Source organism: Pseudopipra pipra, chromosome 2, assembly GCF_036250125.1.
Source record: "Pseudopipra pipra isolate bDixPip1 chromosome 2, bDixPip1.hap1, whole genome shotgun sequence".
Taxonomy (NCBI): domain Eukaryota; kingdom Metazoa; phylum Chordata; class Aves; order Passeriformes; family Pipridae; genus Pseudopipra; species Pseudopipra pipra.
In genome coordinates this window covers 104,617,719-104,636,120 of record NC_087550.1, presented here as the reverse complement: position 1 = coordinate 104,636,120, position 18,402 = coordinate 104,617,719, and the positions used below count along the sequence as shown (strand labels likewise).

The 18,402-nt window shown below is 41.3% G+C and overlaps 1 protein-coding gene across 8 annotated transcripts in view; it reads right to left on the bottom strand.

The window, feature by feature from the left end:
- Nucleotides 1-17,561, bottom strand: part of CNKSR2 (connector enhancer of kinase suppressor of Ras 2) — a 208,311-nt gene extending 190,750 nt beyond the window's left edge. For all 8 annotated transcript variants that reach the window (XM_064646764.1, XM_064646766.1, XM_064646765.1 and 5 more), the window contains exon 1: nucleotides 17,220-17,561. In XM_064646764.1, the coding sequence (XP_064502834.1) occupies nucleotides 17,220-17,283 (64 nt within the window). In that variant the 5' untranslated portion in view covers nucleotides 17,284-17,561. The remainder of the gene's footprint in view (nucleotides 1-17,219) is intronic.
- Nucleotides 17,562-18,402: the final 841 nt, after the last annotated feature.

Below are 18,402 nucleotides of genomic sequence, written 5' to 3'. Positions count from 1 at the left end.
TTACATGAAAGTTATTTTGATTAAATTCTGATTTTGGGCAAAGGAGGAGATCTTGATTTAAGAAAAAGGTCCTACAATTATGCACCCCCGAAGGAATGAGCTGTTTTATTTTACTGTTATTTCAAACCTTTTGAATATCAGGCTGAAAACATGGTAAAAGACTGTGCTTCAGTATTTGAGGATTTCTGAGGCTTATAAATTTTCCTTTAATCTATAATTGAGAGAGTTCCTTTTCAAACTTAGTCAGAAGTCTATTCCAAATAGGCTTTTTAATAGCTAACTAGCACTAGGGAAGAAAAAAGCAATTCCATGAGTGTGTCACCGTTAACAGACCCAGTGTTGTATCACGCTTATATTTCATTAAATAGCAGACCTTTAGAAGATGAGAAATCAGTAGTTTCAATCACAAGTAAAAGTTCTACCTTCGCAACACACACTAAAAATGCCCAAACATTTAGAAGGAGTAAAAGGGCATCTTCCAGGATTCTACATGACATTAGAATTATTATGTTACTATTTCAAGAGTTTAAAAACGTTATTTCAGGGAGAAGAATATGTAGTTTCCTTAGGCCAGTAATCTCAATGCTTGAAATTGCTGCATCCCAAGTAAAACTGTTAAAGTACAATTTTCACTTAATTACAATTTTTTTAGAAGCATTGCACTAGTGACTACTGCTAACAAGAAAAGACATGGTGATTAAACGTTTCATGTCCTTTAATAGCTATACTGAAGTGTTAATGAGTGTTCAAAACATGACAGAACTGTCAATTGTTACAGAGCTTCTCACTGCACAGTAGAGTGCTGAATAAACTTGACTCTTTTCCTTTGCTTTAATCAGAACCAGAACATCGCAGACCTGGTAGTTTAAGTGCTGGTGACACAGAGTTACTCTTTATAGGACTGTCTTCCACCCGTCTTTCCAGGTGTCTCTGCTCATGCCTACCCACTGACAAGGCTTTTTCATTTCCCCCTGGTCTGCCCAGTCCAGACTTTTGTACAAGGGCAGCCACCAATTTCAAAAACCTACCTCTAATTAAAACCACAATTTTAACACCACCACCACCATCCTACCCGTGCCTCCTACAGATTAACCAACCCGCAAGAAATTTCTTTGTTAACTGTGAGACTTTACTGCGCCCTTTCTTTGGATGCAGGTCTGTCTCATGTGCCAAGCAAGTTCACCCCCCCGTGAGCACAACAATAATCCATGAATGCTGCAGGGAGGCACAGGGCCATGGCAAGAGATGCCCCCACCTCAGCCCACTGGTGGCTCCGCACCAGAGCCACCACCAGCAGTGACCCTGCTACACACACCTTGCTCGTACATCAGCAGCTCGGTGCCCACACCACTAACTGCCAAAGCCAGAGCCAGGAAGACCTTCTTTTAATCCCTCTACCAAGAGTATAAAAGCATCTCCACCTGCTCTTCCCTGCAATCTGCCTTTGGCCTATGGTAAATGCCATAAGCATTTGTCATCATAATTTACCATTAGGAAATATAACAAGAAAATTGGTGTGTAGTTTATGCAAGACATGTCACATTAGTTATTTTAGTTTTCTGTAATTTCTATGTCATGCTGCTTTTCCTACCAGTCTTGATCTCTTAATATCATCCTTTCTTTCATGCAAACTCAGAAACAGAAATGGCTTAGTATCAAACTGTAAGATAATGTAATTTCAAATTTTCCTTCAGAAAGTCCATAAATACCCATTAAAACGTTGCTTTAAAAGCCATTCCAAATAGTGGTGCAAATAAAAGCTAGAACTTACCAGAACATCATGAGTACTCTTGAGGACCTCAACTGATATTTTGAGCATCTTTTAACATATGAACATACTGTACAGACTCACCAAATGATCTGGTACAAATCTCTTTATGGCACTTCTAAAAATCCTTGAAGTCCTATTATGACCAGACTCACAACTTACTGGGCAGTGTGTACTGAACCTCTACCTGCCTTTGGCATAAACAGGATGCAGATTCACCCCACAGCCACTGAAACAGCATGCACCAGTGTTTTGTCAAAGCTCTGAAATTTCTCATAAAGCTTCCAGGTACATCAACAGTTTTGATGGTATATTTGTTTATTTTTCACCAGCACAAATTTGTTTTCCACTATCTCACTTAACAATGTAACAAAAATATGTGCTGTGCAAGATCAAAGCAGACCTATAGGTTATACCAGGCAGGAATTTTACACCAAAGGATTTCCTATTGCTCAAAGTCATTTAATCAGATAATCTATATAAACCAAAAAAATTGCAGTCCTTTTTTTCTTTTTCTGTCTATTCAAACATTGCCCCTCTCTTTTTATGCATGACAAGCTAGGTTATACAGGGCCTACATTTTACAGAGCCTAAGACAAGAGGTATCCATTCAGTTGGATTCCAGCACCAGGCCTCTCCCAAAACATCACATTATGAATGATAAGCACTCTCTCCTCCCCTATATTAAGTCAGAGTAACGGTGAACCAGATGGCAAATTGTGGCAGCTTCTACTGCTTAACCAGAAGTGTGAGCAAGTATCATTGGGTTATCAGATCTCTCCTTCCAAATAACATATGCAATTATTCACTTCACCTTCTCTGGGGCCATTCAGGCTGTAACATCCTCTTACTTAGGGTGCCTACTTAAGCCTTTCCAATCCCTTCCTTTTGTGGCAGGTGGAGGGGTTGGTCTTTTTAAGATTCTTGTATTTGCAAAAAGAATCCAACTTGTTCAGTCAACAAGATGCTGAATAGAAACATCATTTGTGAAATTTTAAGCTACTAATAATGACTTTTTTTCCTTTTGAATGTGCTACAGAATCTGCAGCAACATGACCACCAAAGAGTTTGTTAAGTGACTGTTTAACATCTGGGACAAAAGTTAATGGGGTTGTTAATCCTCAGTCCACCCCACAGCTTTTAGCACAAGAAAAAGATAGGAGGAAAAGCATGGTTTGTTTAGAAGGTGACTCCACCTTAACAGCTGATGCAGCTTCTCAGGAGGGTGAAGTTCCTCAGACCTCCAGGTCTCAAATCAGGAGTGACAGGCAGCACAGCAGCATTCAAGTCCCACCTGTGCACACTCGGATTCGTATGGAAGAAATCAAAGCATTGCAATGAGGAAGCATTGCACTGGAAAAACATACAAGGCCTCAAATAATTTGAAGGATATCAACCAATACTGAGTGCCTAAGAAAGAACAGACAATTCTGCCTCTTTGGTAAAAAAGGTATTTTTTTTTCTTTTAAAAAGGTTACTAGAAAACGCTTACAGTGTTGTAACAAGTTCTTTATTTAAAGCTTTAACTTCATTCCCAAGCTTCATGTATCAAAGGTCACTCAGCTTAGTCTCACTGTAAGGCAAAGGCATTCACACACACAGAACAAACTGTATCTTATGAAGCTGAAGAAGATTGAAAATGTTTTCTGTGTTAATGATTAACAATTGTATTTGCCGATATATAAAATGCCTTAATGCCTCATTATTTCTAAGTTATACAAGTCCAAGACAGCAGCATCCTACAAAACCAACATCAACAAAAATGAATCTGTCAAAGTGCAAACAATTTCTGCCTACCAAACAGGATACACAACAAGTAATATAACAGAGTGGTTTTAATTAGCTGGGCACATAAAGCTGTTACAAGACAAATTTCTTTCATTAAAAAAGGCAGACAGTCAGTTAGAGATGCTTCAGTGCGCTTAAACCAAAGATGACATAAGGCACTGAACCTTCTCCCTCCCCTGTAATGAGGAGGAGCCAGAGGACTTGGGATAGAGCGAGTGATGAGCAGCCCCTTCTTCTGCTACTGCAGTACTGGTTAGTCTCCAGGAATGCCAACAATACCAGGGGTCTAGGAGCACAGGGGAAAGAAATCAGCAGCATAAAGAACCATTTTCTGTTATTTTGTTCAGACACTTGGGATAAGAATTTCTCACAAAATGAAAGTAGGGTATTTAAGGCCCTCCAGTATTGAGCACAAATATTTTGTGTGTTAAGCAAAACTGGTAGTGTGGTACCCACAGCAAGATGCTGTTACTTAGCATAACAGCCACTTAGTTTCAACATCAGATGCTACATGTTTTTGCTACTTTGTAAGCATCTTTGTATTACTAAATAGGAGGAATTTTGTTCATTGAATGTTTGGTTTTGTTTTTCTTTTATTAATCTTAGTGAAACACCTGCTCATTAGCAAAAACCATTTCTCTTTCCCAGGGTTACATCTCATACCACATGGTTCCTGAGTCAAGCGCTTATTTTATACATGCAATTTCAAAAATTTTAATAATATAACTTTTAAAAAATGAAAAAAAAGAATTTAATGTAAAACAAAAGTGACTAAGAATATGTGTGTATGCATAGTACGCTTCTTTTCTCCTCTCCACTTAAATTACTCTGCTTTCCACATTTGCATTCCAACATACTGTTCCCTTTTCCCCCCTTGTTCCGGGCTGAAGGTGCACCCCAAAGAAGGGCTACACCAGCTCCTCCTTCTCCCACAAGTGCCAGGGGCCACATCAGAAAAAAAAAAAAATCACTAAAAAACCCACTGCACATATTATTAGCAGAGAAGTTTGTCTGCCCAGGCCCACAGAGAGACTCACGCTCTTAAAGACAGAAATTAGATGCCTGAATTTAAGATCAGTTATCAAAATCTTTCGGGGCACGACTGTGAGCAGTTTTGTCTGATCAAATTAGAATGGAAACAGAGCCATCCTTGTCTCCAAATCCTGTTCTTGCCAATGCTACCCTGGGCACACCAGCCCCAAGCAAACACACATCAGCCAGGATGCTCGAGGCATTTAAGAGCACAGGCAACCTTATGTTCCAAGCCCTTGCTCCCAGGAATATTGAAAGATTCTGGATAAAATGAAGAATCAAATATAGACAGTCCTGAAAGCAAAGCTGAGAATCCAAGACTCCTCCTTGCAGATAAATGGGGATTCACTGGACAGCAGTTTCTTATTTTTAATGTGGTTTTGTGAACAGAGATTACAAGATATTGCATGAGTGTTGGATTTTTCCCCTCCAGTTCAAAACAAGTCATTGTTCTGGGATGGGAAACTAGTTTCTGAAAAGACAAACATCCTTTCTTGTTTGTTTCATTAAACTGGTAAAAAAAATTTAATTTGAATGGATCCACTGGAGAAAAACAATTGATATTTATGTACTGTTGCCACTTTGCACTCATTACAGGGACTAATGTTTTGCAAGACACATCTTTAAACCTTACTAAGCTTATTATTTACTATCTCCTGACAAGCATGACTTCATTTCATGAACTGGCACACGTCCCAATGTGAGAATCTAATCTTTAATAACATATCCTAATTACATATGAACATTTAATGCTAAAAAAATAGCTAAAATCCAAAAATGAAATAAAACCCACTCATTTGACTAAACAAAGCAATTGGATTAGAGTGCACAGAGCAAACTTAAACAAAGTCACATATGCCACAGCAAAAAAGTCATTAAGGGAAGGGGAAAAAAATGTAAAAAAAAAAAACAAAAAAAAAAAACAAAAACCAAACAGGCAGACAACTCTTTATAGCTGACTGTATCTGACCTCTCTGAACTCCCAGCTAGTTTACTTCTGATCTGCCATATGATAATAACTTTAAAAGAAGCACATTTAAGAACTCATCAAATGTTGAAGTCAATTGTTCTTAGGGTACTTAATTATAAACAAGAATGGTGTGTTCTTCAACAGAAGCTACAAGGATTTAGCATTCTCAACACTGATGGCAGAATTCTACCATTAAACTATTTGATTTATCATTTTGTGCTGTTCCACAGTGACAAAAAAATTCCTAAAATAGTGAGCCTTAAACAAACAAAAAAATGATCTCCTGAGATTTAAATACCAAATCATGCTACCACAAAGCCATTTCTATTTATTTGCCCACTTCTGAATTACTGTGATCTGGAAGCCATTTTCCTTCTAAGTAGTAGAGTTGTAACATTTGACATTACTGAGATGCTTTGAACTCAAAAACTTTGAGCTACAACATGACCTGCTATAACACTTTCAAAGACTCTATCAAAAGAAAAGTAAATTAGATAAATTTGTAATTTTAGAAACAATTTTACCATTGATTGAAACTAAATCCTAACACACATCAATCTTTTCCTTCAGAGGTCTCATTGTAATTCCTTCTTGAAGTGAATTTTGATTTAGCAAGATTTATCAAAACCGTATTCTGCAGGAAACTCCCTATAGTATTTGAGAGCACTAAATAAGAGGGTAAGGGCTTAAAATTTACAGTGTTAATTCTTAGGGTAAATACAAGACAATTACCTTGTAAGAGGTAGACCACATTGCTGAACATCAACAAAGCAAGGAAATCTAATGAAATGATAATATTCCAATTCCTAGATGTTATTTAATTCTGCCTGTAGTTGAATTAAGTTCATATACATTCATTTGAAGTGTTATGAACATGTTCATTTTTCCTTTGGATCTAAAATGTCACTATTCCCACCACTGCCTAAAATGTATCGTCAACTGAAAAACAAATGTTTTGTAAAGTAAAGGTCTTTTAAATATTTTTTTAATAAGGAACTGGGCAGCAAAGTTTGTATTCAACTTTACCTTCTTTTGAACTAGAAAATTTGCTCAGATCTGAAGAGGTGAAAAACATACAGGACACACTATTTTGCACTCAAGCTTCTGTCCCACAGTCACAGCATTCAGCTGCCCAGGCAGCAACCTACAGCACATCACTGCACCCTGCTTTGTCAGGAAGACACGTGAAACCCTACAATCTGGTAACACCACCAGAGGCAGACACTAATTGCCCAGTCTGTTCAGGTTTACTCATTCATAACTCATTAGCATTAGTTTCCTCCAGTTCATAATTGGATAGCTCAGCAAGGCTTACAGTGAGCTGAGGGACAACACACAGGATGGAAGAGAGAAACAGGATGATGCCCAAATAAGTAACAGAAAAGGAACTTACTGTCCAAGACAGATTAAGCAAAGGGTTGATGAGCTCCTTGTAAATTAACTTCGTAAACTTTTAATAACTGAAAACAACCTTTAGTCTTCTGCAACAAATTTAACCTTTTGTTCATCTAATGAGTCCTACACAGCCCATGGGGTAAGTGATTTTTGACTTGTTTTTCCAAAGACCTTGGGTTGATAAAGTGTTAAGACCATTTTGAAATACTGATGTTTCCATGAGGGAGATGGTGGAAGAGGCTGGTGTCAGACTCTTTTTGGTGGTGCTCAGTGATAGGATGAGGAGCAATGGCCATAAACACAAAGAATTTTCACCTCAACATGAGGAAGAACTTCTTTACATAGAGGGTGGCAGAGCACTGGAACAGGTTGCCCAGGGAGGTCGTGGAATTTCCCTCTCTGGAGACATTCAAAACCCACCTGGACATGTTCCTGTGCCACCTGCTCTAGGGGATCCTGCCTTGGCAGTGGGGTTGGACTGGATGATCTCCAGAGGTTCCTTCCAAGCCTAACAATTCTGTGATTCCGTGAGATAACTAGCACTCCTCATTAGCACTGCCATGACTCTTCAGCTGTATTACTCAAGTCAGGGTAGTTATCAAGAACATTAAATCCTTTACTAAAAAAAAAAAAAAAAGGAAAAACAACAAAAGAAAACCAACTCCCCCCCCTCAACAAAACCAAAACCACACACACACGCCCCAACAAACCACACAAGAAAACATGGTAATCTTAGGAATACAGACATTTCATGATGCATATGCACCACTATATTTTCTACAGTATGAATAGTAGCTTTATCATAACTCATGCAGGCATTCAAATGCTCTGTCAGTTGTGAAATTTGCTAAAGCAAACATTTAAAACATTCCTTTGAAGGCTACGAACTACCCAGTCCTTTTAAAAAATTAGTTTATTTGCTCTCAGGGAGTTCTGTCATAGACCTAACTGTCTTTTTTTTCTAATGATAAACTATCCTCTTCCCTTCAAACGTTCAGATTGACACTTACATGGAAATTTTTTATGTGCAATGATTACACTTCCAGGCTGAACCTCTGTTTCTCAAATCCACATGCAGAGCATGACAAATTATTCACACCACACTGTGCTCTTGGACTCAGTTATCAGGACTCCAGAAATAGGCTTTTGACCACAGACTGCATTAAATAGCTAAGATCCAGGTGGTTTAAAACATACAATAAAATAATGGCTAAAGTAACAAAAATTACACCTGCTTTTGAAGTCCAGTACCCAATACTGAAATTACTGATTGCTGGTATTTTCAAGAGGACTCATGGGGTAAAAACAATCAAGACTATATCAAAAAACGTAAACAGAAAATTAAGAAACATTAAGCCTCCACATTCTAGGTTAAACTAACATATGGTTTTATTTGAAAATATTGAAGACCACAATATTTGAAAAGGGCAATTAGCACCCCTCTGAAAAGCAGTAATGACCACTTCATCACCCTGCACTTACAGAAAGTTTTGGAAATAAGTAGAAGTGGACTACCAAAATAAAAAACCACTAACACATTTCTTTTGCAATTTTTTCATATTAGCTCTAATAAAACAAAGTCTACTGAAAAAAGCCATACTTGACTCTGAAATGAAATGGAGGCAAAGGGCACGCAGTTCTATCCATGATGATAAAGCAACAATAAACAAGACATGCAGATGTCAGTCAATGCTGAAAACTCAAGAAGGTGCTTTTTGGATATTTCACCAAAAAGTCTCCAGTCACACTTCACTCAGACAAAGTAAGAAGAAAATTGTTACTTGTTTAGTGTTTAAAAGGTGTACACAAAGCAGGACAAGTGCAGATTCACAACAGTTGACTATACACATCCCAAGTTGTTTTTTTAGAGAGCAACTTCTACTTTGTGTTCAACAGATCCTTCCACCAATATGACTTGAAAATCCTTAACAAAAAAAAGGACAGGAACAACACTGTACCTTGCAAATCAAAATATCAGCTGTGTGAAAGCAACCAACAAAACCACAAAGCAATTAAAGAAAGGCAGGCATATGTCAGTAACAGATATCAACAAGGGCAATCTGGTTACAAAGATTTTAATTATTAACAGGAAACTTAATTAGGGTGCTAGAGCTAAGTCTCCCACTATGATGAAGAATGCCAGTGAGCCTTCAGCAACCACACCGGCTCAAGATTTCAGGTTGACATCTCACTGAAAAGTCTCTTGTCTTTCCCATGAAGGGTTTCAACGTTGACTCAGGGGGAAGAATGCCATCTATTGAATTACTCAGACAACACTGGCACATCCCACCTATATTTGCCCGGTCTCAATATGCAGAGAAAGGTTTTCTTCACCTTCTTATTGACATGAAGATTATCAGGAGAAAAGGGAAATAAAGAAGGAAGGGAGGCCAGGGAAACAGTATCTATTTTAAAATAGGTCATTTATAGCTGTGGATTTGGCTAAACTAAAAATAAATTCCACACTTTAACAGAAACAGTAATATTATAAACTTCTTTACGGCCGACAATCATCCCTGTGGGAGGCAGGAGCCCTTTAGAGGTGACTGAGCTCAGCTGCATACATGGGTATGCTCATACTTTCAAATACAAGAGGACTAAGGAGGAAGTCCCAGCATTATCCCGGCTCAGGCACAACCTTAGCTCCCAACCCAACACTCTTCCAGACCGTTTTGGCCAGCTCACACAGGAAGGTTTCACTCCACCAGTGGTGCTAGACAACGTGGTGCAGGCCTTGCAGCACAGCATTCACAAAGTACAATTCAGCATTACCAAATAAAGACCCCATTCCACTTCAATCTATGGATGCTTGATGCTGATGCAAGTCCTAAGCCATCTATTTTAAAAGCTACTTGAACCTTCATTTTAAAGGCTCAATTAATATTTACCAGCTTTTTTTCCCTCTTCTTCACACAACAGAAAAGGTATAATACAAAAGTACAGCACTTTGCATTTGACTATATTAAAATAATACTCTTCAGCTGAATATAGTTTAATTAAGGCCTACTCTGGTACACTCCTGTATTAATTAACAGTTTACTTGGAAATTCCCACCATATGGTACTGTAGCAGATGTTAATCATGTAAGTCCAAACACTTTGAAATTACTGTTGTAGGCACTTCATCTGAGGTACCAAAAGCTCTAAATTTCTACTTAAAGGATAAACTGGAAATGCCAAGCACCCAACATGATCACATCCACAGCTATTATCTCAAAGATAATATTACTTGGCAGATAAGCAGCACAAAATGGGCTAGATTTTTAAGCCTCCAGTGCACTAAAACGACTTGCTATAGACAATACACAACTTCCTTTGCAAAAGAAAAATGCCTGCATTGGAAACCTCAAGGAAAAATGTTTCCTCTATTACCTATCTAACCCCCACAGACAGCAAGGGAAAAATGTGTATATGAGCGGATGCTCATTCAGCATTCCAGATCTTCAGTGCACCAGACTAGTGGATGTGTCTTCCAGACCTTCATATCCTTTAACTTCAGGAAAGGAGCATTATGAGGAACAGCAGATGCTTTCTCTCATACAGCCACCTATTTTAAATTTAAGAGCAAATATCCTGCTAGGTCCAACAGTCCCACAACAAGAAATTAAAAGTTCCTTGATAGTGCCACAAGCAGGTTCATATGGCAGATGATTTCTTCTGCATTTTGACTGTAATATGAGCCTAATATTTGGCTCCAAATTTTCAACTGTAAAAAACCAAATTCACCTCAGTTTCCTTACTTCATCTTTTTGGAGAAAGCACATGTGTTTGAAAAGCTGGGAGAGACCAATGGAGAAAATGTGGTTATTTCAGGATTTCCCAACATAGCCCTTACAGACTGGATTTTTTTATAAGGTATTTGGGAACCCTTATCCTACAGTATTTGTCTTGATAATCATTCAGCTTCTAAACTGAAGGTTTAAAGTATTCATTAAGTAAATTATTTAAGCAATAACTGTGATAGTAGCACAGTTTTGTTTTATTTGGAGCTAGAAATCTGAAGTTGTTATTCTGCTGAATGTGTCTGCTATAGGTGATCCTCAATACAGTTACAATTTAATGAGGATATAGTAACTTCTTGAAAAAAAAAAACAAACAAACAAACCAGCAGTTACATAGAATGGAAACCCTGAGGAATGAGCTCTCTCTTTCTCCTGGTTGCATACCTTTGAATACAAGCCTTTATACAGAGAAATTTCTCAGGAAACATTTTTTCCCTATTACTCTGGAAACTGGTAACAAATATTACTACTTGGCTCTGGGAAATACAGTACAGTCAAATGCTACAGTAACTTTACTGAGGTTAAATGGCTATCTACACTTCTAAGGATCAGATAGAAAGGCTGGACCATTTGCCAGTTTGGGTTTTAGAATAAAACTGCCTGGTTTATTATTGCTGTAGTGCTAAAAGACAACTACTTGCAAAGATTCTAAAAATACATCTGTATATATATATTTCAAACCTCTCATCTGAAAAGAGAGCTGGTTTATATTGCTGCCTTGCAAAACTGTTGACACCCATACACCAGAAAAGGCATTTGTAAATTGCTTGGTTTAATACTGCAGTGTGCAAATAAATCTGAATAAGATCAAAATACAGAGCTTTGCCGAACTGTTGCAAAAAACCACTTGAGAAAACATATTGTGAGGCCATATTTAAACCAACAGATGTTTCAGAAACAGAACAATATGTTCACACAAAATAAAGGTGTAAACGGGCAGTGCTAAAAGAGCTTCACAACTAAGCACATCAATTTCAGTAGCAACTGAGATCACCTCATCTAGGAAAGCTCCCTCCTAAAAAGAACATAAATTTAGAAATTAATTCTCATGTTATGTTTAAAATTTGGCTGCATGAAGTATTTGCAGAGTGGCTGCTTATGTAACATCGCCTTTGCTATGGCAACACCCGGCTGTTAGGCTTTGACACATCCCAGTTGCAACTGCAGTTTCATTTTGTGCTGATAAACAATGGCAGGAGAGGTTTTCTAATCACAAACTGAGATGCTCTAAAACACATCACCGTGACTGATGTGGTGGCCACCGATACTGCTAAAACTCCTGATGTCGGAAGGGCAAGCAAAAAGTGAGACCCACTGGAAAAATAAACAAACTACAGAGAGAGATCTCCCAATACCACTTTTGATACAGTTTTAAAACTGCAGTCCTTAGAACTAAAGTTTGGAATAGCCCTCTTTGTACAAACTCCCTTCTCCAAAAAGTCGCCCAATTTGTCTTACTGAAAGTTTTGCTACTTTCTTACAAAGAAAAAAGTGTTTTAATGCTGACAAATTGTAGAACACCTGATCTATTCAACATATGGCACTTAGAAATGACTATTCAAGTTGATGACTATTCTGAAGCTCATCAGTCACCTACACACACTTGACAAGAAATGAAAGTTTCAGAATCCAAGCGTTTTTCATACTCTTAAATATCCAGCTTTTGTTTCCCTGAGACAGCTCAGCCTTTTCTGTATTATTTCTAATAGTCGCAATTTTTAAGGGCCCTGCCAAAATCAATATGAAGAGAAGTAGCAAAAAGAACCTTTAACACAATAGACCATTAGGAAAAAAAAAAACAACAAACAAAACAAAACAAAAAAGATGGACAAAATTGAAATCCCTAAATGAGGCACATACATATGTGGAAGCACTCACCCTCTCTACCATAATGTAGGTGCTCACAGGCCTTTGTAGCACTGTAGTCCATCCTACACTCCAGAAAAAGCTCCCTTCTAACCTCAGTCCATATCAGTCTTCTTCAGAGAAAGCCAAGGCCAAAAATCAGGTAGGTTTGATGGTAACCCTGAATACAGGAGTCGCTCTTACTTTTTTTAAGACCTAAACCCATTTGCTAGATCCCAATGCTGCGAGAGAATTTGTGACTTCACTGATGAGCTTCCCCATTGCTAACTAATGGTTCAGGAGCTGTGGCAGAACCTGGGTGCTGCTACAGCAGTCCTAGGGCTCTGCACACGCACAAACAGGAGTAAAAGGATCCCCATGGCAACATTTTTTTTTTTAAATCATTATTAAGTATTGGAGTATTTAGTTTCAGAGCATTCCCACAGTGTCTTGCTTTTTCTTGATGAATAACACATAATTCCCATTAGACCAAGTGGAGCACAGTTGTTGGCAGCGCACAATGACTCTGTGCAAACTCACATGCTACTGAAAACGGACATGAACTTCAGCACATGAAGAGCAGAGAGGAACTCAGTTCTCAAACCCATGCAGTATTCAATCATCCAAATGGGGAGCTTTTGCACTCTGCTTTCACTTTGCTAGCACATTCATGTTTCTCCTTCTCTTCCCCTAGTCCTTCTAAATATTAACATCCTTCTAAAATGCTGGTAGAGTAGATTTTATAAAGGCAAAAAAAACCCCACTTCTTAGCATTAGAAGCGTTTAAGAGCAGCTCTATGCCTCAGATGTCAGCTTCTTGAGTATGACTACCATTACAACTGTTTAAGCTGTATGAGCTTAGTATAAATTCTATGAGCTGTCATTCAGCAAACAAAAAATAAATATTTAAGCTTTGTTGCATAAAATAATATCGATTTTTTTTCAGGTAAATTGCCTTTTGGAACAGATTCTGCCACTGAGAAATTGATACTGAATTAAAACTAGAATATTGTTAAAAGCAGCAAGTCCTTCTCAAAATACAGCCATTATAAATAACCTCACACCAAAGAAGTTAAATTAGAAGACTCAGTTAAAAACATCCTAATGTTTGGTAAGTAATTGCATGTCTTTGAGTCTTCTCAGAGCCTCAGAAATCTAAAACACATCTGACATGTTCCCTTCCTGAGTCAGTGAAAGCCATGATGTTCCACGAAGCTTGCCTATGCAACGTGGCAGTGGAATCCACACATGTCCTCCAAAGGGGAGGTGATTGACACATTTTCAGCTCACTGATCCATACAGGACCTTTAAAATTAGTACTAAACGTATGAAAATAATACATGGTTTGAATCAATTTAAATATTCATTTTATCCTCCACATACAATATGCCATCCCGGAGAGATGAGCTAATCCTACTCTTTTTCCAGCTCTGTGGCAGTTAATCTTCTGTCTGTGGGTTCACAAAATCATATGCTGACATCGGCTCCACTCACTTTGTCCTTTTCATTTGCCAAGTTTAACTGGTTCCTTGGTCCTCAACTCATCGTACACATATTCACAGTCAAAATTTAGGTAGTCACTTATTTGCATAACCAATTCCAGGTACAACTCCGTATCTCAGCAGCATTGGAGTTAGGCCATTAAAAGGGTCCACAGACCAACTGTATATATCAAGGAATTAAAAACTGAGAAGATACTGGAGAAACTGCATTTATTCCATGAATACCCATAGTCTTGAGACTGTTCTTTATTCAGCCATCAAGCCCAGAGCTTGGCACTTTCATCTAACCCTTCTGAGTGGAAATATTTTGCCTGTCTTCATTTCTCACATGTTGTAATATTAGGCCCAATGCTTTATCACTACTCTGAACAAAATGCCACTGAGGTAATGGCTCTTTTGACTAAATAAAGAATTCCAGACGGGGCCTTTTATTGCAAACGTTCAGGTCATACCAACAAGACCATCACAAAAACACTGAGAGCAATAAAATCTAAAGTGTTTCATTTCCTTACTTTCAGATAACTGTAAACAATGTTAAACGGTAGGATTTTCCTTTTTCAGGAAAGATTTTGCTTTGAACATTGAAATCTATTTTGAAGAATGCTCTTTACAGAGCTGCTTCAAGCAGGCATATGACATAGCAGGACACTTACTTCAAGGAAGAGGTTAAAACCAAGTTCAACATTTATAATTCTGTTTAATAACCTCAGTAAGTCAGCAAAATATTCTTGCATCTTGAACTTTAATGTAATTTATGCAAAGCAGGCTTGACTGCCCCTAATGCAAAGACCTCTAATGCAGTCCCTCCAAAGTTCTCATGACAGAGACACATTCATGTCTTGCTCATCAAGCTGTCTAGGGTACCTCTTAAAACACAAATAAACTATTTTTTAGACTTTCAGAAACATAATTTGCTGGAGACAATGCATTTAAAGCAGCAGAAGAACATCTTTTCATGCAGATTTCAATAGCAATGTTTGCAAATGATAAGTGAGAAAAACAAAGTTGTTGCAGCAAGGACCACCTGCCCTTATTCACTACCACCCTTACTCCAAACTCAGCAATGTGTGACCTGCCCACAGCTGCTAGTCATTTTAATTCCAAGCTCAAGTTCTGAAGCTAGAGTGGCTATCTAAGTGGTTTTCATCCAACAGTGCTAGTAAGAGGCAGGTGCTTTACCTCTTTGCACAACCTAAATGAAGATTCATCTGTACAGAATACCAAATGAAGAAATGAAAGCTTGAAGCAACATATATGTGTTCACCCAGTAAAAGTGAAAGTACCCCAGACAAACAATTGAGCACTCACACCAAATTAAAGAGGTTAAACACTAAAAAGCAACCTTCGTAATCCAGAAAGAAAGCACAACTACAGTAACTGCTTTTTTTTTTTTTGTAAAGTTCACATGATTATTTTTAAAAGATCTACAGGTCTAAGTGTTAGTCACACGTTTCTAACCACAAGCCCTTATCTAGCCACATGATTTTTAATATTACCATTTAGTCAGTCTGTTCTTTTAAAATTACTGATTTTATATTGATGTAATACAAAAGCAGAGTATGCAATGCACTTCACCTGTCATTTATAAAAAGTATTTAATGTATTACATTTTTGAAGTGCTTAAAAAATGCATAATCTGCAAATTCATTACTTTTTATGCATTCCCAAAACATGGGGAATGTATCTCAGACATTGATTAGGAAAAAGTTCTACACAATCTTTTTATTTTTCCTTTTTCCATGGGTAAAAATGTTGGAAGCTAAACAGCTGTAAAAAAACGTTTTGAAGTTAAAAAGGGTTTGCTTTTAACACTGACCATCTATAGCTCCTTCAAGTTTTTTATTAATATTTACTAATTTCTTAGGATATGAAGCATCACATCATTCTTTATTATTATTATTATTATTCCGTGGATTGAGAATGCTTCAGAAACAGCAAACTTATGTATGTTGAATACAATTGTAACATAACAGCTATAAATGCCAGGATCAAATAACTGAAAACATATGCTATATGCCTGAAATTTTAAGGATGATGAAACTGTCATATTAGTAGCACGCAGCATGTTATAAAGAACTCCCACAATGTAGCAGTTGTTCAAAAGTTGTACCCATCCGGTCATTCTATCTTTATAAAAAGATATATAATACTAGATGGTGATTTATTCAAAACACAGCTGCAGCCTAACTTAAAGGTAATAATAATAAAAAAAAAACAACACCCCCGCCCAAAAAAGACCCTTTTAAATTACAGCGTTAAAGCCATGTCAGTGCACGCAGAATAAAAGAAGAGCATTTCCAGAAAGTCCAAATTTTATTCTTATCAGACTTTATTTGGGGGGAGGACAGGTGAGAGAGTGGGAGAAGCGGAGCAGCGGTAGAATCATGCTCAGCCGAGCGGACTCTTCCGTGCTCCCTTCAATCAGAAATCTCGAAATGTCGCCCCCAGGATGGGGACGGGGATGGGGACCCCCCGAAGCGCGGTGCCCCGGCTGGAGGGGGCTCTGGGCGCCCTTCTCCCGGCAAGGCGGTTCCATGGCAGCGGGAGCGGAGGGGGCGGGAGCCCCGGCATCCCCGAGGGCGCAGACCGACCCTTCGGCCCCACCGCCTGCGGAGCCCCCCCGCCCTTCCCCATCGCAGGGAGACCCTGCAGCCGCGTCCCTCCCGTGTCCCCTCCGCTGTCCCCCCGCACTGGCAAGCGCCGCACGTTCGGCTGAACTTTCATTTGCGAGTCATTTCGCGCCGCACCCGGCGGGATCAGCCGGACACGCTCCTCGCGTCCCCCGCCGCTGCGGGGGCGGCTCCATCGCCACACCGGGGTCGCCGCGCGGGTGCACACCGGGCTCCCCCGGGCACGGCATCGCCCCCGGCCCCCTCCCCGGCTTCGTGGGCCGCCCAGGGTCGCCGGCCGCCCCACGGGGAGGGGGAGAGCGCGACCCCCGACCCCCGGCCCCCTCGCCCCAACCCCGGCCGCCTCCCGCCTCCCTTTCCAAGCCCAGCCAAAGCGGGGGGGGGGAGCCAGCGGTGCCGGGAGGCGGGATCCCGGCGCGGGGGAAGCCGCGGAGCTCCCCGCACCTGCGGGGGGGGGTTGGGGGGGTGATGGGAGAGGGCACCGCGCAGCCCCGGCGCCGCTCCTCACCTTTCATCCAGTCGACGACCTGGCTCGGCGACCACTTACTGACGGGCTCCATGATGAGGGCCATGGGCGGCTCGGGGGCGCGGGGCTCGGGCGGCCGCCGCTCTCCGGGCTCGGGGCGAGGTTTGTGCGGGGCGGAGGGACCGCGCTGCCCGGGACGCCGGCGGCGGCGGGAGGAGACAGCCGCTATATCCTCGGTTGCCTCCGCTCCGCTCCGCTCGCTCGCTCGCCGCCTCTGTGCCTCTCTGGGGATTTCAGTTCATGTTGCCGGCTCGGCGGGGAGGGGGAGGAGGAGGAGGAGGAGGAGGAGGAAGGGGGAGGAGAGGGCGGCACGCTCCGACGCCTCCCGCCCCCGCGGACCCGCGGGCAGCGGCGGCGGCTGCCGGCCCCGCCGAGAGGTCGGTCCCCGGCGGAGCGGGGCGCTGGGTCCGAGCTGCCGGCTCCGAGCTGCCGGCTCCGGTGCCCGGCGGCTCCCGCGGCTTCTCCGCGGCCGCGGCTGCCGCGCCGGTGTCTTTTTCTCCTGGCGGAAATGACGAGGCGGCTCCTGCCACCCGAAAATATCTCCAAGTGAAATGGGAAGCGACACCCGACGGCCGCCCGGGGCGGGGGAGCGGGGGGGAGCGGGGATGACTCGCAAGGTGCCGCGGCCGGCGGGAGGGGGGTCTGGGGCGGCGGCAGCGCCGAGCACCTGCTCCCGGCGGGCCGGGGCAGCGGGGGTGCCTGCGGGGGAGCGCAGCCAGCGGCACCGAGCTGGCGCTTGGGGTGTGGGTTTGTTGGATTTCATTTTCCCTGGAAAAAAAAGCATCGCTGCGTGGGCAGTGAAAGTAATTTTTTTTCTTTCTCTTTGGAGAGAAGCTCGGCTGTAAAACGGCGATGACGGACGGTGTCGCCGGGCTCCCCGAGGGAGCCATGCTGGTGGGCACCGCTGGGGTGGCGGCCGGGGTCTGCGGGGAGGGAGAGGAGAGGAGCTGCGCTTTGAGAGAAACTTCACCTTGTTTTGCCCGCCTCACGCCGAGGGTGCGGTAACGGGGCAAACTGGAGTGGAGTCAACCAGCAGAATGGAGGTAGGACTTAGGCAACGTCAGTACGGAGAGAGCAGGTGCTCCTCTGCCCTGCCTGTCCCGTGAGTTGCACCACCAAGGTATGGTGGCTGCAGGTGTGAAAATCCACCATCCCTGCAGCTGGA